At 33.7% G+C, this 27,338-nt stretch overlaps 3 protein-coding genes across 8 annotated transcripts; 2 read left to right on the top strand and 1 right to left on the bottom strand.

Annotated features, from left to right (window-relative positions):
• Nucleotides 1–873: 873 nt before the first annotated feature.
• LOC126863947 (lipoamide acyltransferase component of branched-chain alpha-keto acid dehydrogenase complex, mitochondrial) lies at nucleotides 874–16,430 on the top strand. The gene is made up of 5 exons (XM_050614721.1): nucleotides 874–1,212; nucleotides 11,857–11,981; nucleotides 12,278–12,824; nucleotides 13,701–14,096; nucleotides 14,505–16,430. Exons 1-5 carry the CDS (start codon nucleotides 1,174–1,176, stop codon nucleotides 14,739–14,741), a joined length of 1,344 nt encoding a protein of 447 aa, XP_050470678.1. The 5' UTR covers nucleotides 874–1,173; the 3' UTR covers nucleotides 14,742–16,430.
• Nucleotides 16,431–17,167: 737 nt separating this feature from the next.
• On the bottom strand, nucleotides 17,168–23,381 carry LOC126863940 (protein lap1-like). 6 transcript variants are annotated; one of them, XR_007689011.1, is made up of 12 exons: nucleotides 22,634–23,381; nucleotides 22,355–22,521; nucleotides 22,139–22,274; nucleotides 21,768–22,057; nucleotides 20,987–21,698; nucleotides 20,522–20,712; nucleotides 20,195–20,302; nucleotides 19,494–19,947; nucleotides 18,583–19,409; nucleotides 18,428–18,499; nucleotides 18,092–18,355; nucleotides 17,168–17,970 (listed from the first exon to the last, which is right to left on the bottom strand). XR_007689011.1 is itself a non-coding variant. In XM_050614691.1 (11 exons), exons 2-11 carry the CDS (start codon nucleotides 22,508–22,510, stop codon nucleotides 18,179–18,181), a joined length of 3,120 nt encoding a protein of 1,039 aa, XP_050470648.1. In that variant the 5' UTR covers nucleotides 22,511–22,521; nucleotides 22,634–23,381; the 3' UTR covers nucleotides 18,074–18,178. The 6 variants fall into 6 exon arrangements, 5 of the variants coding, with proteins under 5 accessions (XP_050470648.1, XP_050470647.1, XP_050470650.1 ...); XM_050614691.1 differs by lacking the exon at nucleotides 17,168–17,970 and having other exon boundaries at nucleotides 18,074–18,355; nucleotides 18,583–19,406; XM_050614690.1 differs by lacking the exon at nucleotides 17,168–17,970 and having other exon boundaries at nucleotides 18,074–18,355.
• Nucleotides 23,382–23,486: 105 nt separating this feature from the next.
• Nucleotides 23,487–27,174, top strand: LOC126863945 (RUN domain-containing protein 1). The gene is made up of 9 exons (XM_050614715.1): nucleotides 23,487–23,845; nucleotides 23,953–24,046; nucleotides 24,156–24,323; nucleotides 24,698–24,878; nucleotides 24,953–25,047; nucleotides 25,131–25,889; nucleotides 25,969–26,066; nucleotides 26,137–26,231; nucleotides 26,333–27,174. The coding sequence occupies exons 1-9, from the start codon at nucleotides 23,691–23,693 to the stop codon at nucleotides 26,437–26,439; spliced, it is 1,752 nt and encodes a 583-aa protein (XP_050470672.1). The 5' UTR covers nucleotides 23,487–23,690; the 3' UTR covers nucleotides 26,440–27,174.
• The last annotated feature ends 164 nt before the right edge of the window (nucleotides 27,175–27,338 follow it).

Consider the following 27,338-nt stretch of genomic DNA (forward strand, 5'->3'; position numbering starts at 1 on the left):
TACAGTTTTAATATAATTAAAAAAGTCCCTACGCACGGATCCCATGAAAAAAGTGTTGCGTTCATTTCGTGACTTATAGAAATATAAGCTAATTTTGATAACTGATAAATTAGCAATGCAACGACAATCAAATTGTCGCCTCGTTTTGCCTTTGATTAATCGAGTATCTATAACATTTGGTATCTTAATAACATTCGTGGTAGCGATGAACTTCTAATCTCAATTCCGAAGAGATTAAAAATTTTTTATATTGTAAAAATTCAAATCGGCGAATTCGTCGAAAAATTGTCTCTTCGTAGATTTTTACGGAAACTTTAGTCTATTTGTAGTAACAGTATATGAATATTACTAAAGTGTATAGATTAGCAACTACAAACAGCGCTCACTACGTTTTTATCAACCGGAATCACCGGATTATAATACCAAATTACCTGTTAATACAGTCACCTCGACTTCACTTATAACACGAATATAAGTCCATGCTGTATATAAATTATTATACAAAAATTGTTTTATATTCAAACGCATCTTATTATCGGGTGACCCGCGAATATTCATGACCTATATTCCATGTAAAGCCAAATTTTTTTAGACAACGAGAAGACGCCAGAAATATTCACCGAGATCACCGAAACACAATATCTACGACACAATGTTCCGATATTCGATTTCGTACGAACGTGTCTTTGTTCGTGGTGCAATTCAAGTAATAATTATATTTCAAAATATAATCGTTGATTATCTCCTCATTTCAGGATGCAAATTCGATGTGCATTATATTTAAATACCATTAAATTTGTGTAAAATAACGAATACATCTTCTTCGATGAGTTTCGGTGGTTTCAAACTTCATCGACGAAGAACAGAAACACGAAAAGTGCTGAAACAAGTTGAAACTTTCAACAATTGTACAGTGGAGAAACGCAATAAAACACAATCTTTAACGAAACAATTGTTCTTCGTCGGTATTACTCATACGTTGCGTAACTTCTTCCGGACACGCGAACGAAAACATATTTCGAAGACTACTACCGAAGACAAACGATAACATCGTGAAAGATCTACATGCCAGTACAGTTGTGTCATTATCAACGACTCCACGCTTTTTCGGCAGCTGAAACATCTTTCGAAAGGAAATTTCGATTGCTCTCGAAACGGTGAAGATTGTTTACAATGGCCTTCACCTGGAGACTGACAGTCACGGCACTTCTGGTAAGGGGACATTATTCATTTAAAGCAATAGATGGTAAACATAATAAATAGCTAATTATATTGCGTGGAGATCGTGGCGGATACCATCGTACAATCTCGGTTATTCTCGGAAATTTTCGTCTGCGTGTTCACACAATATAATCTGACACTCGCGTTTACTCGACGAAAAGGATAAGAGGTTATCGCGCATAAAATGCCTACATCACTGGCCACTACATGCATAATCATTACGCTATACATACATATAATATACGTACAGTTGCTCACAAAAGTATTTGAACATTTATCATAGAAAACTTTTATGTGTATATTGTACGTATTATATAGGAATCAATCTAGAAATTTATAGGTATAGAGGATACAAGATATTTACTACAAACATACAGTACGACACAAAAGTATTGTTCTATAAGATCTTGGTATAAAATTTCTTGGCATTGAATGTACTAACTTTTTTGTGACTGTTGAACTTTTGAGTACTTTCTCCAGATCTTGCTTAGAGATAATATGATGCGTTTTAATGCTTTTGAGTGAGGGAGTCGTTAATATATACAGTGTATTAAAAATCATCCATTGCTTGGCAATGTAAAGTTTGTGTGTGGGATCATTATCCTGTTGAAAATAATAATCTTGTTCTAAATTTCATTTTCCTCACTTTTACTTTAAAATATTTCAATAGAAACAAGCTCTCATACACCAGAAGAGCTCACACACCTCCATACCATTACCCCATCACCCCGGGATTAACGACTTGAACAATTTTTTTTCATTTACTTCAGTATTCGGTTCTGGCTAAACTGAAAACCCGTCCATCACATTGAAAAATATTAAATTTGCTTTCGTCTGAAAATTTTGTCCCAGAATACTGTATTTTCGTGTTTCGGTTTTCGTCTTGCAATTTTTTATTCATATCTACCAATTTTGAGTGCTCTTCGAATTGTTATGGGGTGTATTTCTGTGTTAGATTCGTTTTTTACTATTTCAGCTATTTCCAAGCTATTTATGTAGTTTTAAATTCCTTTTTTGTTATATTGCCTATGCTTCTGTTTTCTTAATTTGTAAGCTCCCAAGGACGATCGCTTGGTGTGGCATTTGTTAGGCCTCTTTTGCCAAGATATTGTTTAAATTACACTTCTTACGGTAAAACATCTTCTGTTAGTAATTTTTCGTATTTCGAAATAAGATTTTTCTTGCTTATTTAAATTTTATACAATCTCTGCTTCAGCAATTATTGTTTCTTTTGTTTTACTTCCCATTATTTACGCTTTTTCTTGTTCTGCAAAACATTCTTAGTAGGTTTAAAAAATAACGATCAGTTTGAATGGGGAAATTTCCCACGACATAACAAGTGTCCAAACGTTAAAAATGGTTAGGTAGAATACAGATAGTAACAAATTTTTCAAGTGTACCAATACTTTTGTCCCGCTAAAAACTTTTTGTGTATTTTACCTTTATGCGTATTTTATTTTGTTTCTTTTAATCTAATATTAAAATTATTTTTTAAATTTATAATTCTAGGTATACTTAAACTTTATGGATGACAGTTATATTTTACAGATTTACTTTACAGATTTACAAAAAATTTTATACAAAACTTCAGGCTATGTCAATATTTTTGTTTGGCACTGTATATTTCATTAAAAATTAGTATACTGTGTGAATAGTGAATAGTCATATTAAATGTAGCGGCACATGAGTTAGAGGACAATTCAAATCATGTTGTTTTACCTCAGAGTATCAAGATCGGTAGGATACACGTAATGTAAAAATAAATAAACTCCGGGCAAAACAATGTCGCTGCTACGTACAACCGTCGAACAAAGACGAATTTGAATTTTCCGACTCTCTCCTGACCAGTATAAATAAACCGACACGATCGCAAGCGAGTGAGTTATCTATCGAGTTATCGGCGAATTATCTAGAGTTATCGAGCAGCATTTACGAGTATCTATCGAGCATTTATCGAGTATTTATCAGCGATCTTATTTTGCAACCTATACACTGTACGAGCGTCTCAACGACATTATTTATATTTATTTATTTATTTAATTTAAATATATTTGACGGGTTGCAACAACAAGTTCTCATTATCCTAACTACCAATCCTCTACAAGTCCTCTACATTGGTGACCCCGACGTGATCTGAACACTCAAACTTCTGATATAATTTCCTAAATATCCTAATTATATATAAATATATATAATTGATATTAAAGATTCTCCTACTAAATTTTAACACTCATTAATATAATCGATAATTGATTGCTTAAATACTTTTGCGATTTCTGTGAAATATATACTTACGCTAAATATCTTTTAGCTTTCATTCATGTTTCCATATGTGTTCCTAACTTTGCCAATATAATCACGATGGTTGAGTCTCATTACAATGTTACATTTACATTTACAAAATATTTCTAGAAGTGTTTAAATACTTTCGAACTACTATATATTCCGTTTTTTTATACATTTTTCTGTATAATAATAGTTTTTGTAATTTTGTAACTATTATGGAACACGATTTATTTTATAAATATAATGAACGTATTCTATATGAGTCACCGGTGACAACACTTTTCTTATATTTTCCATATTTTTTAATGCAATCTGTCCGAGAAAACATTTGACAGATTACGGTAGCCGTTGGGATTGCTGGCACTTGAATGGTCATCTCCATCGAGATGCCATTACAAATTGTCAATATATGTACGTATATACACACATATATCGTCTATATACATGTCGGATTAATGTTGCAATTTTGGGCGTTTGACGAACCTTCACTCGAATTTGCCATCGTGGTTATAACTGATATTTATTGGCACAAATGTGACTATTACAAGAGGCCACAAGTAATTGCGGCGATCGGATGGTCGAGATGTCGATGACAATGAATTCAGGTTCGATAGCGAATCCACGCCCAACGGGACGACGGGGCGATGTGATACACGATCCTGGTGTCACTCAGCGTGCAAGTAGCACTCCTCTGAATAGACTCAATCGCAGTCCAAGTGGAACTGTCCTTATATAGTCCTCTCCCCACCTCTCGGGTCAATCTTTGTTTTTAAGGAGAGCTATATAATTATTCCATACCTCTGTTAGGTACACGCGACCCTTTATGTCACTTCGAGCCCAACCCATCGTCATAAACCTTGAGCACCCAGAATCGAATTAGAACATTACAATTATTTCTTAGTTTCATTACTTAAGTGTAGCTATAGTAAAAGTCTGGACTAGGGTATTGGGGTTTTCCCCAACATTCCAAAAGGGAGGTCCCGATGTCCTTTCGTCTCTGACACGGCTATCCTGACTATCACACGTCCTCGGGTGTAACTGAAATATTGGGTTTTCCAAACATTAGACTCAATACAACTAACGTTATTTACAATTTAACTAAATGTCCGAATAAGCCAAGGGTCCAGTTCAGCAACAAAACTTTGTTCGGAGGTTTGATAGCAAAAGGAATAAAAAAAAAACAAAATTAGTAACATTATGATTAGTATTCAAGGTGCTAGTTGCATCCTGTGGGTTATCAGCCGGATCGTAATGACATGATGGTGTCACGTAAAATTGATACTTGGAGTGTGAGAGAAAAGAAGGCTGAGTCGTAACCCAACTATTAATTTTCTTTTATCGAACTTTATTATAAATTTTAACACTTACAATAATAGAACTGAACCGGAGAAAGGGGTTGTACAAGAACAGACGTACAAGAAGTCTCGGTTTGTATACGTTTTGGTTTGAGGATGTTGAGGGGGCTCGGTATAGGTTATGATGTGGAGAAGTGTCCGAAGGTCGTCGCACTAAAGTGCGTCACAGACTTGTTGTAGGCCATGATGATAAGGTGGTGATGTGTCCAAACATCATGTGTCTCAGGAGTTGATGTCTTATCTCTGATGTAGGTTGAGATGTGATTGATGTCACAATGGACTATTCTCAATTTCGTACCCAGTGAATCTTACTTTTCTAGATCACATTACCACTTTGAGCTTATGTGAATACACTATGCTAGATGTTATGGCCATAGTGCTAATGATACCCAAACTAAATTCGATAATTGTATTGATCTTGCATCTGATTTCTTTGGACCACATGATCACCCGTAAGCGTATGTGAACCATTATGCTCGATCTTACATATCCATCCATATGTGAATTACATATCCAAGATAAGGCACCGATGTTTGTTTTTAGGAAAGAATATTTTAAAAAATCGAAAGAAAATCCGGCGTTTGTGAGGGTATTTAACACTAGGTCGAACTTCGAAATGAAATATCTCAAAAACCATAGCACCAATTTTAACCATTTTGCATCGTAAATTAATCATTTCATCTAAAGAATTTATACACAAAATTATTTTTTCCTATGCTTTCTAATCTTTGAAATCTGTATGTAGTATACCTATCTCTACGGGAGCCGTCAAATTGACGGGTAAACGAAAATACACATTTTTCTCTAAAAAATCGAGTTATTCAAATTAAGTCTGAAAGGAACAATATTAGGCTTCACATTTAAATAAATTATTGATAAATAAAGTCTTTTTTTAAATTATCACTAAAAAAATAACAATAACATTAACGGCACAGGGTAATCATATCTATTGAGCACATTTTTTGCAAATATATTGAATGTTGTTTGTGCATTTTCCACATACGATCTTTTTGCAATATATACAATAATTATTACATCTATTTTTTTTTTTGCAATAACCCACTTGGCAACTTTTTCGCACTTCTGACTTTGAAAGTGACAGAAACGAAGCGTCTGATCTTTGGCAAATGTTCTTATTTTCCCCACCTAATTCCTCGGCTAAACAAAATATGAATTCCTTTCTGAATAATTTCGATCTGGTTCATTCTTTATATAATATTCACCCGTTTATCGCTGCCAAATCCAAAATATTGAAAAAGACTTGAGGGGGCCATCGGAAACTCCCTGCTTTCACACTATATTTGCGTGTCATTTGATCAACGACGTCCACACCAAACTTTGTTTTATTGTAAAAAGCAATGGCTTCTGGAACACGTTTATAATTATCTTCTATTCGTGCACCTGTATGTTTGGTGCTTAGAAGGAGGACTTTTACTTTAGGTTTACTTTTATACACAGTATAAGTGTGCAATTTTCTGATTTATATAAATCTGAGGAAAACAAAGTCATCTTGTCCTTTTTTTCTTTCGCTGGTTTTGCCAGTTCTCTTTTATTCGACCGGATGGTCCCAACCAAAGTTGTTTTTTGTATTAGCAATTTTTTAGCTAGCGAGATGCTTGCAAAGAAATTGTCTGTCGTTATATTTCTGCCTTGTTGTAAATATGGTTCGGCTAATTTTAGTGTTATAAACTCGCTCAACGGTAGTGTTAATACAATGTGTAGTCTTTCTAAAACTTGGTCTATCGAGTTGGCCATAATTAAAACATATTCCAGATAAACAACAACGTACGAATAAGCGAGGTCACCTAAGGCCTTAAGAATGGCCCTCTGAGAAACGGATGATGCATTTTTCAACACAAACGGTATCATTATACACTCGTATTGTCCATCGGGGTAACAAATGCTGTATATTCTGTAGAATTAGAATGAATAGGGATTTGGCGAAATCCACTGGCCCTTTTTTTTTTTTTTTTTTTCGTGGAGGAAACCTTCATAGGCGCCCTGCGCCCTCCGGGGAGAGGGCGCTGGGTAGTGCCGGATTCGTACCGGCTAAAACCTCCACGGTGGCCTGTCCTGACGCCTGAGTCGAGATGCACCCGGGATCTCTCCCGAATTACTACCGGTTACCCCCGGGCGTCTATCTCTCCTTTTGTCAAAGGGAGGCGTCCTACTCTTCTTGGACCGCTGGGGGGGACCACGCCCCCTAGCGCCTCGCTCCTGCTGCGTCATCCTGGGGACCCCGTCCCCTGACGCCTCTTCCTGGTTCTTCGCACTCCTACGGTGGCCGCGGCGGCGCCGGTGGCGGCGTCGCGCCCCTGCGGCGCGTTGTGTTCCTCGGGCGCTGCGATGTCCTGGATGGATCGCGAGCTCGCTCCCGGTTTCTTTCCGCCCGCTCCTTCGCCAGCATGACCTGCTCGCAGTAGGCGCGGATGGCGGCGAATTCCTGGCGCCCTCTGAGCATGGCCGCGACGACCGCTTCGGGGGCTAAGCTCTCGCCGATTTCGAGCCGTAGGACGCGTCGTGGTTCCGCCCACGCCGGACAGAACTCCAGCGTGTGTTGCGCCGTGTCCTCCTCTTCCTTGCAGAAATCCACTGGCCCTGTCCAGGCTAATAAAGTATCTCGCTTCTTGCAATTGGATCCGCAATAAGAGATAAAGGATATCGATCCGCGACCATATTTTTATTTAACTCTCAAAAATCTACACCTAATTTATCTGAGCTGTCTTTCTTCTTCACGAGTAACATAGGGCTCGCGAACGGTGAATTACTAAGCCTTATGATTTTTGCTTTAATTAATTCGTTTATTCTCTCACGTACTATTCTGCACTCTTCCTCGCTAAGTCTATAAGGACTTCTTTGTACGGTGATTTAGGATCAAGTAATTGTATTTCTAAATGACCTGTATTTACGCGAGTACGTAGGAAACTCGTAACGAATGAATCTTTGAATTTTCGAAAAGAGAAATTAGTCAACTTCATTAACATCGATCTCGTTTTCAGCGGTTTTATTACAGGCATTAATCATTTTTGTTTTACACATAGCGGGGCTATTTTGTGTAATATTACGTCAAAACCTTGACTTAAAATTTCGTGATCAATCACGATATCATATTTTAAATAACTATCAGCAAGGACATGAAAGATTTATCTCCAATGTAAAACCACTAACACCTGCAATGGACAAGATTTGAGATGTACGTTTAGTACAAATATTTCTTATTTCTCGCATTACTACTATTGTTACGTCGCGTGAAATGGTCCGTGCGACGTCCTTCAGTGTCTGACCGCCGAGGCCCAAGCCCCATTCGACAGACCCTCCATAAACCTAAGGCCCCACCATAAACTGAATCTTATTAGCTTGCAGAAACCTTTAATCCTGCAAATATTTTCGGTTTATAACTGGTATTTAAAACAGTCCTTAAGTTTATTGCACGTTGGTGTCTAACGGAAAAGACGGTTTTTCCCATGCACAAGGTCACCCCCGAGCCACGTCGGTAGGAGGCTTCCTCCTCCAATCTTCACTTATTAATATTGGCTATAACGCTAGCGAAAAGTGTGAACAACGAATCCACGTCCTTAGTTCAAAAGACACACCCACTCCGAGCTCTCCTCCGTAATCACGTAAGAACGAACTTCACTTATTCTTCATCGTTAGAATAGTCAGCATGTCATTACCGGGTTTTTATCCTTAAATCAATCACTCACTTAGCTTATACATACGCCTCAGTGTAACTATCTTCTTTACAAAGTTGTTGGAAATATAAATTTCATAATCCTGTGAATCGCAGGTTATACCATCTCAACCACCCCTATTATCTCAACGGAAATCAGGGGATCGATCTATTCGCGGCGTCGATTATTATAATCGTAACAGGAATTTACGACTCTCGTTGACGTGTTTCCTCGCGATTGCGTCTCCCCGCGATTGGCCGAAGATACAACTATATCAAACGTTCTTTTGCCAGAAAATCTCAAGACTACGGATTCTTTAATTAGTGAACACTCAGGTCCAAAATCAGAGTAAAATGAAAACGACTCACCCGAATGACTTGATCTACCAGTTGACGCTTCCACTACGTAGAAGTCGATTCGACGCTCGTTATTGAAATTATATTCAGGGCATTGCTTTGTAAAGGATTTTCCTTCATAATCAGATTGACAACTGCGCACCATGCAGCAGAGTCGGGGCCCGCGGTTTCAGGGTTAAAACGCGGTAGCGAAAAATTGTTAGGTTCTACACTCGATTTTTGCACTAGCGACTGAATTAACTCGCGCACGATGGTCGTAAGCTCTTGCACTGTTATAACCGGCACTGATTCCACTTCTGATGTCGGGTTAATGTTGGAATTTTACGCGTTTGACGAACCTTCACTCGAATTTGCCATCGTGGTTATAGCTGATATTTATTGGCACAAATGTGACTATTACAAGAGGCCACGAGTAATAGCGGCGATCGGATGGTCGAGGTTCGATAACGAATCCACGGCCAACGGGACGACGAATGCGATGTGATACACGATCCTGGTGTCACTCAACGTGCAAGTATAGACTCAATCGCAGTCCAAGTGGAACTGCCCTTATATAGTCCTCTCCCCACCTCTCGGGCCAATCTTTGTTTTTAAGGAGAGCTATATAATTATTTCATACCTCTGTTAGGTACACGTCCCTCCCGTGACCGCGGCTACGTTCAGTGACCCTTTATGCCACTTCGAGCCCAAGCCCATCGTCATAAACCTTGGGCACCCATAATCAGATTAGAACATTACGGCTATTTCTTAGTTTTATTATTTAAGCGTAGCTATAGTAAAAGTCTGGACTAGGGTATTGAGGTTTTCCCCAACATTCCAAAAGGGAGGCCCCGATATCCTTTCGTCTTCGACATACATATATAGACACATACATATATATTACAATAATGATACTGATAGTCCTATATTGGAATTAGGTCACACGAATGTTTCTTCTTTAGTCTTCTACTAGTGTAAGCTTCGTACACTTTCGTTGTTAATTGGTTCATATGCACTGCATACAATTCTATTGTTGTACCTTTTTTTTGCAAAGTTCTGGTTCTCCTCCTACACTGTTGGAATTTTTAAGTCTTTTAAAATTTCTTCATTTTTATCATACTATGAGTCATTTACAACCGTTCTAAGGATAATCGCTTGTATCTTTAATATGTGACATCACAGTAAATCGGTACGACATTGAATGCATTAAACAAATCAGAGGGTATATTTAGAGAACACAGAAAACTGCAAATATTTCGTACACCGTATCGGCCGATGTGTTTAATTGGCATGACGCAGGATTGGTTAGCAACCTTGTTATGTGCCGTTTATATTGGTATTGTTCAAGCTTTAGAGAGCCAATATATATGTTCTACTAGGGAACGTCACCACTTACGATACACTCCATTTTGCGGTCTTCGGACAAATTATACGGTAAAGGACTACTAAAGCAATAAACACTTAGCCGCGACGCAATAAATGAAATTAACACGTGACCTACCCGTCTGATCAAAGTTAGTCAAAGCGTTTTGTACCCGAATACGGAACGGAATTGATATGGAATTATAAGAGACTTCCGGTTTGGTTTCTATGCATTTTGATTTCGTCTCAAATATCGAATTGAGTATTTAATCTAATTAATCCAATAGAAGCTATCCTATAATTACGTAATCGTAAAAATTTAAAAAAAGAATTGTTTTGATTGGGCAGCTTCTACGGAATGCGTATAACGATTGGGCAATGTTTTCCCGCCAAATAAAGCAATTGCCTCGATGAATCATTGATTGGGGCTAGGTTGTTACAAATATTTGTAATAGATACGGATTGGATAATATTGAAAGGCTTGACATACGTCATGATATAGTTTTTTTCAACTTCGACTTCAGAAAAGAAGTCGAAAATATAGAATAAAAATTTTTTTAAATTTTTCTTTCTTTTTTTAAATTTTTCCATCGAGACAATGATCTACGGTGAGATCCGTTATAACGAGACGTGATAAAGTGCACGCGTACCGAGCGATAATTCAAAGTCGATTTTCTCGAAAACAAAGCCTCAAACGAAAAATTGTTATTCTATATTTTCGACTTCTTTTTTCGCGTAGAATCATCCCCTTTCCGCTTGTACCACCAGTTACCAACCACCCTGTATATCATGATGTCGACAAATATGATAAATTGTATAATTCACTAATCACACTCATCGTTCTTCTGATTACATTATTCTTTTAACTCAATTAAGATTGAACTTGAGAAAATATTATCACAGGATATTAATCGATTCAATTCGAACATCGATTTAAATTTTTCAAAAAAGACTCGTAAGATATTATTGTAAGCGAATTTCAAGAGAATATAATCTATCATTCATATAAACGCATCTCGATTTATCCGAGATGCTGTGTTTATTCAGGATGGTAGGAAACGTACGAAATAGTCGGTTTCGTTCGCCCGTGTATACTAGGCATCACAGTCGCAAAACGTTAGGGCCCGTTAGCCGACGGCACCGCACAAAGGGAAGGCTTAATTTATGGCACCCTCAAGCGTTGACGCTTTCTCTTTCTACAACCGAGGGTGACGAAGGCCAAGTAGTCGTTCCAGGCGTTCGAATTTCACATTTTTTTACATTATACTTTTACAATTAATTGCACAATTTGCATGTATGTATATTATTATATCCGATACTTTCACATAAGTTAAAACAAACTAAAAATGGCTACCGATACATCGCACAAATCGATTGTACAATCGTAATTAAATTAATCACATATCGATAATCGATAAATTTCCATTTTAACGCTCAAAATTTAAAGTATGACGTTATATTTTTAAAAATCGATGTTTCAATCTAAATATTTGATATGCAATTTTCTCGTCTCGACACTTCTAATATAAAATTTAAAATAAAGGATGGACAAAATCGTTCAGACAGAAGCAAGGATTTCTAAGTTATTGCTGACGAGTATACAAAGAAAAATCTATGTTTATTTAGGGTAGAAATGTACGCGATCAAAAATGTCGATTCTTCTCCGTAAGCTGCTTTCGCTGCGGGACCGTCGTCCCCTTCAAACTATCGGATATCGGAGAAGGAATTCGAGACGTCACGATAAAAGAGTGGTGAGCAAAACAAAGAATTTGCCGTTAACCAACATACACACGAAGCTTTCGCAATTGCCGATCATTTTCCCCCTCCACTGTCATCAGATTATCTTTTAATAATATATTACAAAATATATTATATATATGGAGTATATTATTGAAAAAAAAAATGAAAAAATTGCATTCACATGAGAATACATAAACTAATCCTAACATACACATATACATAATATATGTCAGTCGATAACACTGCGTTTCGATCTAATGTACCGTAAAGATAATTAAATTCTGACTTGGTACATTCGAATGCATAGGTTCGTGAAACCAGGCGACCGGGTGTCTCAATTCGATAACATTTGTGAGGTTCAAAGCGACAAAGCATCTGTGACGATTACCAGCCGTTACGACGGATTAATTAAAGCCTTGCACTACAAGGTGGACGACGTAGCTCTGATAGGAGATTCATTGCTGGACATCGAACTAGATGGTGATAATGGGAACATGGAAGTTAAGACGACGATGATCTCTGACAAACAGCATCCGCAACAACAAACTATAAAAACCGATAACAAGCAGAGCGTTAAAGGTGACGAGGAAGACTGCGCAGTAAAATATGGGTTAGACAAGGCGCTAGCAACTCCTGCGGTCAGAAGAATAGCTATGGAGAATCATATTAAGCTAAAGGACGTCATTCCTACGGGCAAAGGTAATCGAATACTTAAAGAGGATATATTGACTCATTTGGAAAAAATGTCTACTAGCTCCGAGAAAAAAAGGGTCGAAGAAAAATCAACGGCGGAAACGGTGATACCGATAAAAGGCTATGCCAAGCATATGTGGAAAACGATGACGCAGTCTCTGGTAAGCTGGATTTCTCTATCGTTTCGAGAAAATATTACGCAAACAGAAATTTCGAAGATATATATTTTGCTTTTTTCTTTTATATTGAATGATATTATATTTTATTATTATTTTAATCGAGTTTATTTTCAATCTTATTTCGGGGAAATCTGCACAAAAAACAAAGTTAAAGATATAAATTATCTAACTTAAGTTGTTCGGATGTTATTATTAAAAATGAATTTTCTGCGAAAATGAAAAGAAGTTCAAGTAATGCCGTAACGAATGCATTAAGACTGCGAAATTAATAAGCGCAGTTTGCGTTAAAACGCACACCAGTCATAAATTGCAAGATTAGCAAAATTTTGTCTATCGCGTGTCCACGTGGTTGCAGTAACTAAATAAACGGCCAGTTAATCGATAATTGGTTTGCGGATTAAATAACCTGACAACCTTTTCATAGATAACAAGAAAAGAGAAGATAAATTTTTTATTTAATAATAGTAACAAGCGCACGAGTCTCGTTGCCCAGAAAAATTTCAATGTACTATGTTTGTAGTTGAAATGCGCGAATCACGACGATACCGACAACAGAAGTGCGTCGTCTAAAAGTGACGTTGACACACATGATTGATAGCGATCGATCGAATACGAGCATCTACTCGGCCCGAATTTCCTGTCAACCTTGACAGACGAAACACCGTTCAAACGGGAAAATACGGCCATTTTAATCGTCTCATCACCCAACCTCTTATCTTTCATGTTCAAATATGACGTGTACACGGTCTCCTATATGCTAACGTCGTTAATTCCATGTCCCAAATAAACGTCCAAAAATAAACATGTAATTAAACGAGTCCGCTGCGAAAAATTTACGAAACCAACACATGTTTACAGAGTATACCACACTTTGTGTACAGCGATGAGTGTAACGTTAACAGACTGATGGACTACCGAAACGAAGTGAAGGATTCGGTGAAAGAGCAAGGCGTTTCTTTAAGCTTGATGCCGTTTTTCATAAAAGCCGCATCTAGAGCATTAGAAAAGGTACCACAGCTAAACGCCTGGCTTGATGAAGAAAATCAAACGTTACGTATTCAAAAGAGGCATAACATCGGTATTGCTATGGATACACCTGAGGGCTTAATTGTACCGAATATTAAAAATGTTCAGGATTTAGATATTATAGAGATCGCAAAGCAATTAAACCGTCTTCAAGAACTTGGAAGAAAATCTTCGATCCCGCCAAACGATTTATCGAATACAACGTTTTCACTGTCGAACATAGGTGTTGTAAGTATAGAAATTATTTCCAAATGGTGCTAAATTAGTAATGAATTGAAACATATCGATTATTAAATGATCAAACTGAATTACAAAACTATTTTAGATCGAGAGAATTCAATCTAGATTTAAACTATATCCAAATTGAATTTAAATCCGAAGACAGTCGTTATATAAATCACATAAAAGCCAAATTGATCGATTAGATTAAAGTTAATCGTTTGTTTCCCGAAAAATGAAACATTGATGATGTATTTTAGTACTAAAATTTCGAAATTTTTATAAAGTGGAGTTGATCAATTTGGCTTCTGAGTAGTTTATATAACAAATTTCAAACAAACGATTTACGATTCATTATCCATTTGTTGATCATATGACATAGATTCAATTTAAAACAGATTCAATCGTCATTGACAGGTGGGCGGTACATATACAAAACCGGTGATTCTTCCTCCACAAATTGTGATCGGCGCGTTTGGAAGAGTGCAAAAATTACCACGCTTCGACGATAAAGGAAACGTAGAAGCCGCAAACATAATTTCCATTAGCTGGGCTGCCGATCATCGAATAGTGGATGGCGTCACAATGGCTAAGTATTCAAATCTCTGGAAACATTACATTGAAAACCCTGTATTTTTACTGTTAGGAGCGTGAAAATGTATTTTGAAGTAAGGATGTTTTTTATGGGAATTTTTTATACGTAATAAGTTACAAATGATTAAAAAACTTTATACCATACTTGAATATTATCGATAAGGATTGATATGTAGAGTATAATGAAGTGTTTAAACATTTTGTACGTAAATATTAATTTATTTATTGCTGCACAACCAACTAGGACTTTTTAAGAAAGGTAAAATATCTTTTTCTAACAAATTCAAAGTTTCATACAACTGTATGGTAGTCATTATATGATGACCAGTTAAACCACTGTGAGCATTTCTTGTACATTTAATCTATCATACATTGTAATACAAATTGTTTGAACAGATATTCCAAAAAAATATGTCAAGGAAGTGGTTGTACTAATTAATGTTGTCTTTTAAATACCTTTTTTCTTCGACTTAATTGGAATATTATTCAATCAAATTATTGAAAGCATTGGTTAATCTTATAAAATGAAGAAATTATTAAAAACTAATATCGAATAAAATATTGATTGCAATGAAGATCTAAATAATGAATACAACCACTTGTACACTTATATATTTTCAATTTTTTATATATACAGTTTCATGTATCGCATTTTTAATCACACATTTTCCATACAATCAATACATTCCATTAAATGCCACTTAAATATTTGCTCAAAAAGTAGTCAGTCTGTTTAGTAGTTAGAGTAGTAGAAAAGATTGTATATGCATTTCATGGTCCAAAATTTTTTTTGACAATCAAAATTTCAATTTATGCTGCAGAAGACATTAATTGAGTATTTGAGCATAAAATAATATTTAAAATGAGATGTTATATCTTGCTAAAAAAGTATTAATACATATGCAAAATCCAGTTTGTACATTTGTTATGTATAAACAAATAGAATATTTATTGAAACATAAAGCATACAATAAATAAGCATTCTTTTCTATTATAAATCTTATACATAAAATTGATGTTAAAAAAATACACAAAATATTAATAAAAATACAAGTATTATCAGGCGAAAATATAATCCACCTTCGATTATACTTCTTACTTTCCAATATGACTAGGTATGCAGATTATTATTGATAATATAGTTAGTTCAAAAATTTAAATATCAAGCTGCTTTTATGTATACCTTATATATTATAGAACTACATGTACTCATAAAAAATAATCAAAACATATATAATTTTTACTAAGAATTGGGTATATAGTCATCTAAAATTACTTTCACAAAATACCTAAATCAAAAATAATCTGTTCTTTTTGTCAGTTTACTTCTAAAATATATCAAAATTCTACGTATTTCCCATAGAAGGTGTATTTCTTATTCAGTGAATAAGTATCACCGGTATTTCGCGAAACAAATCTTTCTGTAAGTATAACATTTTTTTTTATAATTCTTGATTCTGGAAGTTCTATGCTTCATTATAGTTTCAAATAATGTACTGAGATATTCAAAGCTCTGATAATTATAGAAGAGAACAATTCATATATATTTGAAGTTATGCTGAACATACACAAGCTCATGTATGTATAGTTTTCCACTGTATAGCTACCATATAAGTGTAATATCGTTTTAAGCGAGTTATTTAAAAAATTACTACAAAAATGAATATCAAAAAATATTTTGTATCGACTTTGAAAAACATCAAAAAAATATAGAAAGCAATAAAATCAAACAATACATATTTACTTAAACATATCTATAGAAATGCATAAACCATTTCTCCTAAATATCCTTATAACTAATGAAACTAATTCAAATATAAAAAAATGTATAAATAAAGAGAATGTGCATAGTAATTGTTTTGTATATGCGAGGTAAAGTGAAGTGCAATATTGTTATCTTGCTATAAAAGTTCTGGGATACAAATAGTATACTATATTACAACTCATAACTTGACGTGAATAGTTCACTTGTGCTATACATCACCATACAACCTTTCTAAACATTTATCTCACAGCTCTACTCCATTTACATGAATAACTTTCTTTTTTTCTTTTTTCTTTTAATATAACTTCACTAACATAGAAAAGTAGTGTTTTATCTTATGATTTGGCATTATTATGCCATATTAATAACTGTTGTTCGAAAACAGTTCCTACAAGGTACATACATTTGTTCCTTTACATAGAATGAATGAAATATAATAATTCACAACCATAACAATAAAGATCTCATTTTATCAAACACTTAACAGCTGACTTTATGATAAGAGAATTGCTAGTATCTAATAAAACAAACTTATCAAAAACAATGGCAAGCAAAAATATATAAAATTGTTTGAAAAATGTAAATTTATATTTCTGATAAGTATCTTTTTATTAAAAAAGGAAGAAAAAAGAAAAAGAATCAAAACCAATAGTAACAAAACTATTAAAAACATAACCAATAAAATTACGGCACATAGAAGAACATTCCTTTTTTCTTTACATTAATAAGATTCTCACAGATATGTTTTTCAAATGAAATTAAAGTGTATCATTTTTTAAATACGAATTGTAAATAATACAAGCAAATTAATTATGGAACTCTTTGTGCTTTTAAAGTCTATGCATTAGGATAAATTTGTAGAAAAACCATTTTTCTACATATACAAAATATGTACTTCACATGATATCTCACAAAAGAAGTGTCTGTAAGAATCTCGCCTAGTTGACAGAGATAATGTTTGTATATAATATATATGCATAATATATATTCATTTTCATATAATATTTTTTTTAAATATATATGAGTAATAAATAGTATTTTGTTTCTGGCACATTGTCAGCTCTCTGCAAAGAGAACAAGTGAGTTGACACAAATATAATCAACGTCATAAAACAACACAAATATATGCATTCTTTTGGAAATAGAAATTCGGGAAGAAACTTATCATCTTATGATTGTTCACTAAATAGTTCCTATTTTACCTACTTATATAACCAAATAATATGAGTAAGCTGTGGATTGGCCCATGAAGGAATTTTTCTTAAAAATAGTTTTTTTATACATCACATTTCAAATTCTTTTCCTCGTCCTAAATTGTGCAAGAGAACGCGTTTCTAATTTATGGTATAACCTAAGAATAGAATTCTTCCTCAAAATTATTTCTGTTTTTAAAAAGCTTAGTTCACAAGTTGTAACCACTGGAAGCCAGAAATATTTTCCTCAAATAAATACCATCACTCCCACCTTTGGTAACGCTGTTTCAGTCATTCAATTGCTTGACAGTATCAAAGGGAATATGATCTACTACCATGAAAACAAGCGTTCAGGAGAAACAAAATGGAACTTCCATTTCTTTTGTGTATTTGTAAGTATATTGGTATATACTAATATTAGTTAAAGAAATATATACACTAAAAAAACTTACGTGAAGTGTATTCAGTTTGATGTGTATAAACTGATCACTAGTTACAGAAAATAAAAAGAAGATATCATTGCGTTTTCTAACTGGATGTCATTGATGACGACTAATCATCATAGATACTACTGCTCCGGTTGCTCGAAGGACAGCGACAGCATTGTTATGATCAGATTTAGTGAAATCTATACCATCGACTTCTAAGATCTTATCTCCTGGTCGAAGGGTACCTTGTGCTGGACCATCTGGATTCACTTTAGTCACAATTATTCCCTAGGATAAGTAAAACTGATGATTAAAAGATAGAAAATCTTATCGCGTATGTTTTAAATTTTGAATATTTACGGTTTCTGCGCCTGCCACTCCACCAGCAATGCTGAAACCAAGACCTGGATTTTTTTTCACTTGAACAGGCAACTGTAAAGGCAATAATTATGAATTGTAAAATATACATAAAGACATTATGTTCAAAAAAAAAAAAAGGAAAAAATGAAACATACTACGTTAGCATTTTTGTGCGGCCCAAACATCCATTTAAATCTTGGTTTTCTTTCTGAATGTAATGACTCATTCAGTCCAGCAACTTTATAATTATCAATGTTAGAATTGGTCACCTCGTTTAAAGATTTATTATTCGCTAGAATTGGAGTACTTCGACCAGAGCTAGTTTCATTTTTTATGTTGATCGAACTGTTCGTATTCGTCGTTTCGATAGATGAAGTTTTTGAAATTCCTTCCATATTTGAATTTGTAACTGGACTCGAGTTTATTGCATTTATGGATAAATTATCACAGGAAGTATTATTATTTGAAACAGATCCGTTTATTATCTTTTTTGGTCGATCCGAAACTTTAGGTTGCATAGATAGCGGACTTCGATATTTTTTCCCAGTTATAGGAGATGTTGGTATACACGATGCGTTCAATATCTTTGAAGCTTCATAGTCTTCAACAGAAGAATTTGTACATTTGTTCGATAGATCGCTATTTGAAATAGAATTCATACTTTCCAAATGTTTCGTCTTTAAAATAGGAATTCTACTTGGTTTTAACGATCGATCTCCTTCTAATGACTGTGCTGCTGGATCGATTGAATCCGTTAACGTGTGTTGATCGGTGCCACTAAAAGAGTTTATATTTCCATCGTTACTTGAGGTGTTTGTCATATCTGTATTATTCAACACAAATTTGTCATTGTATAAATGCTCTTCAACTTTAAATGGTTCTCCATCATAATTTTGTATTTCCGTTCCCTGCGATATTTTCGAATTTGATATGTTCATATCAATTGGTGGAGGAGCCATCGTTGACGAGTCTAATGGAGCTGCTATAATGTGACAGAATATAAAATTCGTATTTTGTGTGTGTGTGTGTATTATCATTTTAGAAATGATTACAAGAAATGACTTACATTGATTCAATTGCTGAAAAAGTGCCGCCTTTTTTGAAAATGCGGCTGCAATATGGTACGGTGGCGGGACGGGTGGAACTTCATTTACTTTCGACACTTGAACATGATCGGTATTTTTGTTGTTCGCGGCAATAGGCATAGTCTTATAGGGTTCAATAAATTTGTCTGATTCAACAATTTTTGCTGTGTTTGCCTTCGAGTACTCATCCGGTTTCCAAGTAGAATTTACATAATCTGCTACTGTTGGAGTTTTGGAAAGATACTCAGACGTGGGATTACGAATATATTTTGCTTCTCGGATATCCGGACTTTTTTCTTTTGCAAGTACGGTCTTGTTTGCTTCATCGGAAGATTCTTCTGAAACAGATTGCTCTGTTCCAATATCCATAGAACTATTATTCTTGCATGCCTTTGATGTATAATGTTCAATTGGTGATAACGATGAGTGTGAATCCTACAGAAAAAATCTTTAATTAGTTGATTTAATTTTTTACCCACGGAAGACTTAATATTGTCCTTATCCAATCCCACTTTATACCAGTTTAACTCTTGTTCAAATTGAAATTATATTTTTTGTCATTTGATTTCACAATTTCACTTGTTTTTTATTATATATTTTAATTTTTTATATTATGAATATCACTAATAAATACTCTGGAGTCATATAAATTGTCTTTCTTTCATAATTCTCTAATGAATACCTTATTAAATAAACTTTGTGAAAGACAGGTCCCAGATTTTGAGGTAAGGTCCAGAGTAGTTGTAGCAATAATAGCTTCTTTGATCATAGTCTCCTGTTCTAAATGCATCTGCAAGTTTCAATTGCCAATTTTCTTGTAATTCAGATATTGATTATGCAAAAATGCATACAAAAAGATATAATAAAAACATTGATAGTATTTGAAGATTCTACTTTCTTCAGTGCTACTTCTATATCATATTGATTTAAAATTTTTATTGTCAAATTAATAAAAAGAATGATGAATGGAAATAGAGCAAAGGATAAGTGTGTCTCTAATCTTACTTACTCTTTGATCATGCGCTGATTGATGATGCAAATTTCGGGCATGCCTAGCAAGGTTGCGCAGCTCTTTAGGGTAGGGAGTCGGTGCTCGATGAAGTTGTCTAGGGATTTCAGATTCTACCTCAGCAGCAAAACATATTCTTTTTCCAGTACCAACAATCGAACTTGAAATTAATCCTACAGCTGGTGTTACTTCTGTATGCAAAAGACACAGAATTATAATTATACATTTAATTATGCTAAAACTTACAAAATATGTTTAAATGAAAACAATATTAACATATACTAGTGGATTTATTCGCAAGTACTTTACCATTTCATTCTTCATCTTCTTCCTCATTATCCACTAGCAGCAATAATGTACCACATTGTATAGATATTATTTTAAAAATTACAATTATGTACTACTATACAATGGTCGAAATTTTATTAGATGTGCATATATTATTAAACAAATATAAATACTTACGTTCAAGTTCTTGCCGCGGTTTTTGTGGAAGCATAAAGCAACTTAACACCATCATGTCCTCTTCACAATTGAATTCCTGCTGCAATGGCACTAATGGTTGACTTTGATTGTCGCTCAGCCATAATGCTTTCAAATTACTCAAATTCAACATAGAAACAGGCAAAAATTTGATGCAATTGTTTACAAGATTGAGTACTTTTAAAGAGGATAGATGTCCCAATTCAGGTGGAACTCGAGTTAGATTGTTCGACCTCAATGATAGCAACGATAATGCTGTGCAACTTCCAATCTCTGGTGGAAGGCACCTCAAGTAATTATTGTCTACATTTAAACAATGTAATTTTCGCAAAAGTCCTATTGATGATGGCAAATATTCAAGGAAGTTCTTAGTAACTATAAGCTCCTCTAAGCTTGACATTTGTCCAATGTCATTTGGCAGTGCATTCAATTGATTGTCATCAACTTTGAGAGTCACAATTGTACGTAGATAACAAAGGGAATCTGGTAACTGATAAATTTCATTTGATGAAAGATGCATAATCGAAATATCTCTCCATCCTTCTACTTCTGATGGTATAATATGAATTGCATTCATTGTACAGTCAAAATGATTTAAACGGTAAAGCTGATTAATGTTGAGTGGTACACGTCTAATATCATTACCATCTATCCACAATTCAGTGAGATTGATAAGATCCCCAACAACTTCAGGCTAAAAGAATAAAATTAACATTAATATATGTTGGCTAATAAATAGTAATCATGGCAAATATAAACATACCAATTCAGTGAAATCATTATTACCAATATCAAGTCTTTGCAAATTTATTAAACGGCTCATACTCTTTGGTAATGTCATCAAGTTATTTTCCCTAAGTTCTAATGTTTTCAAAGCTGAAAGTCTTCCAAAATTTGCTGGTAAATATTCTATATATGCATCATTTATATACAATTCTCTTAATCCAACAATATGTGTAATAGCATCAGGGAAACGTTCAAATGGATTAACACTGATATCTATAGAACGAAGATTTTTACACTCTTTTATACTATCTGGTAGCTCTTTAATACCTAAAAAAAATAAATATAATAATTATAAATACATTGAACATAAGCAAAATCCAAGAATACATAGTACTCTTATACACATACTATTTTTACTGAGGTCTAAATATTCCAAGTTAATTAATGATGCTATGGCGGGTGGTAATGTTGTGACTTCATTATCACTAAGAGAAAGTACTCGTAACTCATGGCACTGAAACAGTGGCCTTGGAAGATCCTTTATCTGTAACAAAATATAGAAGAATATCCTTAAATCTAAAGAGCTTAGATCAGCGTGAGAAATCAATTGATACTTATATTTACCCTATTGGCATCAAGATACAATTTCTCTAATGTCCTTTCATAAATGAACACGTCAGGTGGTACATCATAAAGATTACAATTATTCAAATGCAACTCGCAGATATCTTCTTCTTGTGTTCTCAAACATGCAGCACACTGCCACCAAGCACTACCCATTTCATGTATGCCTATAAACAAATGTTTTCTTGAAATATGCAATTTTTATTAAAAGTATGTAATATTTTTTAATAATAATCAAGGAGATTCATAAAATATCAAAAGATTCCTATTTTCTATTACCTATAACACTTCAAGTACGATTCTTTAAAAGATCATCGATGTATTTATGGTAAAGGATAGATCCGAGAACAAAACAAGGACTCGCTAAAAATTCTTGTTCTATAGTATTTTTGAAAATCATTCAGCTATCGATGCATCAATGTTCGGTTTTTTACGTGCCGGCTTCGTCAAAGTTATTTCTTGCCGCATCATCGCGGATACTACGATACGCGATGCACTTGTCGGTAAATTCTCTTCTCAAGCTGATGAGAATAATTCACAAAACGTAACGATACGCTGATCAACACTAGTTAGATGTCAAGAGATGTAGGTTATTCGATACTTCTCTTTAAGGATTTCTTTCATGAATATATCTCACTGTTTATTTGCTACATATTCTATTCTTTTATAAAGTCAATAGAATAGTAACAAATCACGATGCAATAAATCAACAAAGACCGTCCTCTCGAAGGTACAATAATTTGACACATTTGTAAGAGTCAAATAAGCTTACGCATACCAGTTTATCATTTATTGAAAAACCTTCGATGAAACTAATGGTATGTTCATAACAGTTCATAATGTCCCGACGTTTAATCTACTATATTGCTGCACCATAGTTAGTAGATTTTTACATGACTAACATAGGAAATGAAGATTGTATAAAAATATATTGGTATAAACGTGTTGCTTGATGAAAACCGCATAGTCGATGCGACAAATCATTATTAAATATTATTCGCAGTATGACACGAATTAATTGTAACGCGATGTATTTCTCGTAAAATGAACGAGTACTAAACATGAGGATGCACCTTAGCAGGCGCAAGATCGACAGCGACAAGTGACGTTTCTACTCGTACACGTGCGCAGAAGTTAATTAATGGATTAAACGTGATGAAGATGCAATACGTTCTGATGTGTTACAAGAAAAATCAAATTTTTAATATGTACAAATAAAGAAAAAAAGTCATCACATAACAACACGTTCATTCGTATTAGCTATAATCGGCATAAAGAAATTTACGAATGCAAGGTAGGATTTTCGAAAGAAATCGGGATCGTAAACAAGAAGAAAATGAGTTCTAGCGAATATAAGGGTAGCGAGAATGAAGATATCGAAAATTCAGATGAAAGTGATAGGCCATCAGGCGAGAGATGGGCGCCTGTTGGAGCAAATGATGGTGATAATGACTTTGCCGATGAATATAAATATGTTGATAACATGGAGAAGTGAGTACTTAATCTTTGATGGATACAACAGAAGTGCTGTTGATAGTAGTGCTTTCTAAATAGCAAAATATTTCATTTTATAAACATTTTTTAATATATTCTAATAGCTTATCATACGATATGGAGAGGCTAAAAGTGCTTGAGGAAGAACAGGAGATGTTAAATTCATCTCTTATAGCATTGACTACCCACTTTGCTCAGGTATTAAATGGGTTTAAAAATACAGTTCATACAATTCATGAATTTGTTTCACATAAAAAAGTATAAATATCTAATATCTTTAATATCTATCTATCTGTGACTACCACAGGTTCAATTTCGTTTAAGACAAATTGTGGATGCACCTGCAAATGAAAAAGAAACGTTGCTCAAAGAGTTAGAAGAGTTTGCTTTTAGAGGAATACCAGATGTTCCAAATAACTTATCACTTGATAGTAGATCAATCACACCAACTTCTCCAATGTCCTGCAAGCAAAGCGTAAGCTACATAAAAATCTAATGTACCTGCAATTTATTTATTCTTTTAATTTGTATTATCTTTTTTATTTTTTCTTGTATTTATTTCCTTCCTCTATTTTTATATTTTTTATGTATTTTATCTGTGTTTGTATTCACTTTGTTTGTAAATAAACATGCTTATAAATCTGTGATACGCTTTCATTATTAATCTTAAATATTATTTATTAGAAAATAAATATCATTATATGTAAGCTATTCATAGAGTACATAAATTTATTAATCTCGTGCTATATGTTTTAATCCTTATTTAATTCCTGAATATTGATATATGTATAATATGATAATTACAAAAAGAAAAGATAGTAAGCTACTTTAGTATATAATATTTAACAGATATCTGGCGTAATAAATGATGTTGATGTTGAATCTAAAATGGCATTACAAAGAACAAAACAAAAAGAATTAATATGTCAACTAAAATCTCAGTTAGAAGACTTAGAAAAATATGCTTATGAAACTGGTAATGCAGATTTACCACAAAGTATGATATTAGAGAGGCAGAGTATTATAATCAGTAAGTTTCAAAGATTACTATTAAGATAAACATCTATTTGATTGAAATTTAGGTTGATCTCATTATTTTTTCAGACCATCTAAAAGAAAAGTTAAATTTCAATGTTGATGATCTTTGTAAATTACCAGTTGATGACTTAAGATGGCAAGTAGATTATGCTATAAGTCAGGTAAATTATTTCATATAAGATAAATTACTAAGGAAATAATGATAGATGAGTTAAAATTAAATAGGTTAAAAAATAATTTACAGATTGTCAGCCCTTTGAAAATGAAGGAGCAATTAGTATCTCAATTAAAAACACAAATTGCGGATTTAGAGCGTTTTATAAATTATCTTCAAGGAGAAGTCAATACAGAAACTTTAGCTTGCACCTGTGCATGTCCAGTACATACCAGTGGTTCTGCTGGTTCTACTTCATATGCTAAAAAATCGTTTAACAGAAAAACAGAGGAGGAAAGTAGAACAAAGACTCTGAATACTGTTAAGAAAGTTGTAGCCCTGTTGCATATGTTTATAGTGTCTCAATTAGGATGTGGTAGTGAAAGAGTTCGAAGAAATTTTAAGAAAAGTTCTGTACATAATTGGCGCGATTTAAGAACAAGATTAGATTTTGCAGTTGAACATGTTATAGAGACCATTGCCGAAACTGAACGTCACCCGGAAGATGACGATATCGCTAATGAAAACGATTACGCCTCGGATTCAGATTCTATGTCACATTGCAATGCCAGAGTAACATCCGCTGTAAGGAAGCATCTAGCAACTTCCATACGTGATTTAATACAACACGGTTTAATGTCTGATGCACGTTCTAACAGTGTAGTACCATTTGTGGGATGTTTTCCCCAAAGAAACTCTTCTGCTTCTAATTTAATGCATGCATGGGAATTAGTATTGAAGTATTATGAAATTAAAAACGGCCATCGTTACAATTCCAGTCCGGCACAAAAATTATCCCAAAGTTTTAATCTTGATTTAGCAGGTGGAAGAGTTGTTTCTTCTAAACAGGTAGCTATTTTACATTTGCTAATATTTTCTCTCATTTTTAATCGAATTTGTTCCTTTAAGAATATTAAAAAATTTGCAGAGTTTATTAACAACAATTGGGAATATCATTGCATCACATAATCCATACAAAAGGAGTTACGATTCTCATTTTAAGGCATTTGTATGTGCATCCCTTAAGTGAGTAAATGTTGCTACAAATCATCTTGCGACGAACAAGCATTTAAGATTTGTGTTTCTCTTATTATAGTGCTAACAAACTTGTCGTTTGGTTAAAACTTATTTTGCAATGTCAATATCTTCTTGAAAATCATTATACCTCGTGGAGTTATGTTGTAAAAACAGGTAATTAAAATATTCATATAGAAGCAATATTGATTTTAACAGCATAGATTTTAATTGCAATATATCTTGTTACAATACTCACATATTATTGTTACAAACAGGTTTTCAAGATGCATTTCACACTCTTGATCGTCTTACAAATTATAAATTTGACCTACCAGTTGATCTAGCGGTAAGACAATTTCAGAATATAAAAGACGCATTTTGATTGCGAAGAATGTCAATGATCATATTTACAAGAGTATGGAGGTACTTATTTTAGCAAATCAAAGACGAGATACTAAATACTGCAATTAGATAGATAACAAACAGTATGTTTTAACTTTATATCGACGTTATAATGGTATATCACTTTTTATAATTTTCTAGTTTTATTTTGTCAAGAACATTCCTTTGTCATTTTCGAGTATTTATTATTAAATAAGTTTTATCATGCAATAATGTAGCTGTAATGACTTAAAGTGTCAGTATTTTAAATTTAAATTTTTCAAATTTGTGTTCTTAATTAGTTTATTTTGAAAATATAAAACATTGTAGTATAAGCAGTAAAAATGATCATATGTTGCACATGAAAATGTCAATGATGATCTTATGATATATAAAGTGCAGTACAGGTAATAATGTAATGCTGCCCGACATAATATGGACTGAAATATATACATTATCTAATTATTTTGAACTACATTTTTTAACATTACGCGTTCTCGATAGATTAATAAATTTAAAATGCTAGAATTTTTATTTACACCAGTTAAAAAGTAATCTTGCATAAATTGAAACCAGGTTTATAAAATTAAAAAATGTGGTTTTTACTATAATTAAACTTAAGACCTTAATACTAAATTGTATCAGAAGGGTAGAAGAAGTCATGTTACTTCGTATGAAGAATTAATATTTGTCAAAAACCAAAGAATAAACCAAAGTTGTTTTTAGTATTCCATAATACTTACTTCTCTAGTTTTTAATTTTAGTATCACTTTACACAATTGCAGTTGATAGATATATAATTTTATGGTAACGTATCACTGAAACAGTAACTAAATCTAATAACAATGTACTTTGATGTTACAATATATTATCAATATGTTTGTATTTTATGGATTTTTA

The sequence above is a fragment of the Bombus huntii genome, chromosome 3 (assembly GCF_024542735.1).
Source record: "Bombus huntii isolate Logan2020A chromosome 3, iyBomHunt1.1, whole genome shotgun sequence".
NCBI lineage: Eukaryota > Metazoa > Arthropoda > Insecta > Hymenoptera > Apidae > Bombus > Bombus huntii.

Coding starts and splice junctions, on each gene's coding strand:
- LOC126863947 (XM_050614721.1), top strand. CDS start 1,174: ATGGCCTTCACCTGGAGACTGACAGTCACGGCACTTCTG. Junction 11,982..12,277: donor GACGTCACGATAAAAGAGTG/GTGAGCAAAACA, acceptor TCGAATGCATAG/GTTCGTGAAACCAGGCGACC. Junction 14,097..14,504: donor CACTGTCGAACATAGGTGTT/GTAAGTATAGAA, acceptor CGTCATTGACAG/GTGGGCGGTACATATACAAA.
- LOC126863940 (XM_050614690.1), bottom strand. CDS start 22,510: ATGGGTAGTGCTTGGTGGCAGTGTGCTGCATGTTTGAGAACACAAGAA. Junction 19,948..20,194: donor CACAAAGTTTATTTAATAAG/GTATTCATTAGA, acceptor TTTTTTCTGTAG/GATTCACACTCATCGTTATC. Junction 19,410..19,493: donor TTTTCAGCAATTGAATCAAT/GTAAGTCATTTC, acceptor GTCACATTATAG/CAGCTCCATTAGACTCGTCA.
- LOC126863945 (XM_050614715.1), top strand. CDS start 23,691: ATGAGTTCTAGCGAATATAAGGGTAGCGAGAATGAAGATATCGAAAAT. Junction 24,879..24,952: donor GAGGCAGAGTATTATAATCA/GTAAGTTTCAAA, acceptor TTATTTTTTCAG/ACCATCTAAAAGAAAAGTTA. Junction 25,890..25,968: donor GAGTTGTTTCTTCTAAACAG/GTAGCTATTTTA, acceptor AAAAATTTGCAG/AGTTTATTAACAACAATTGG.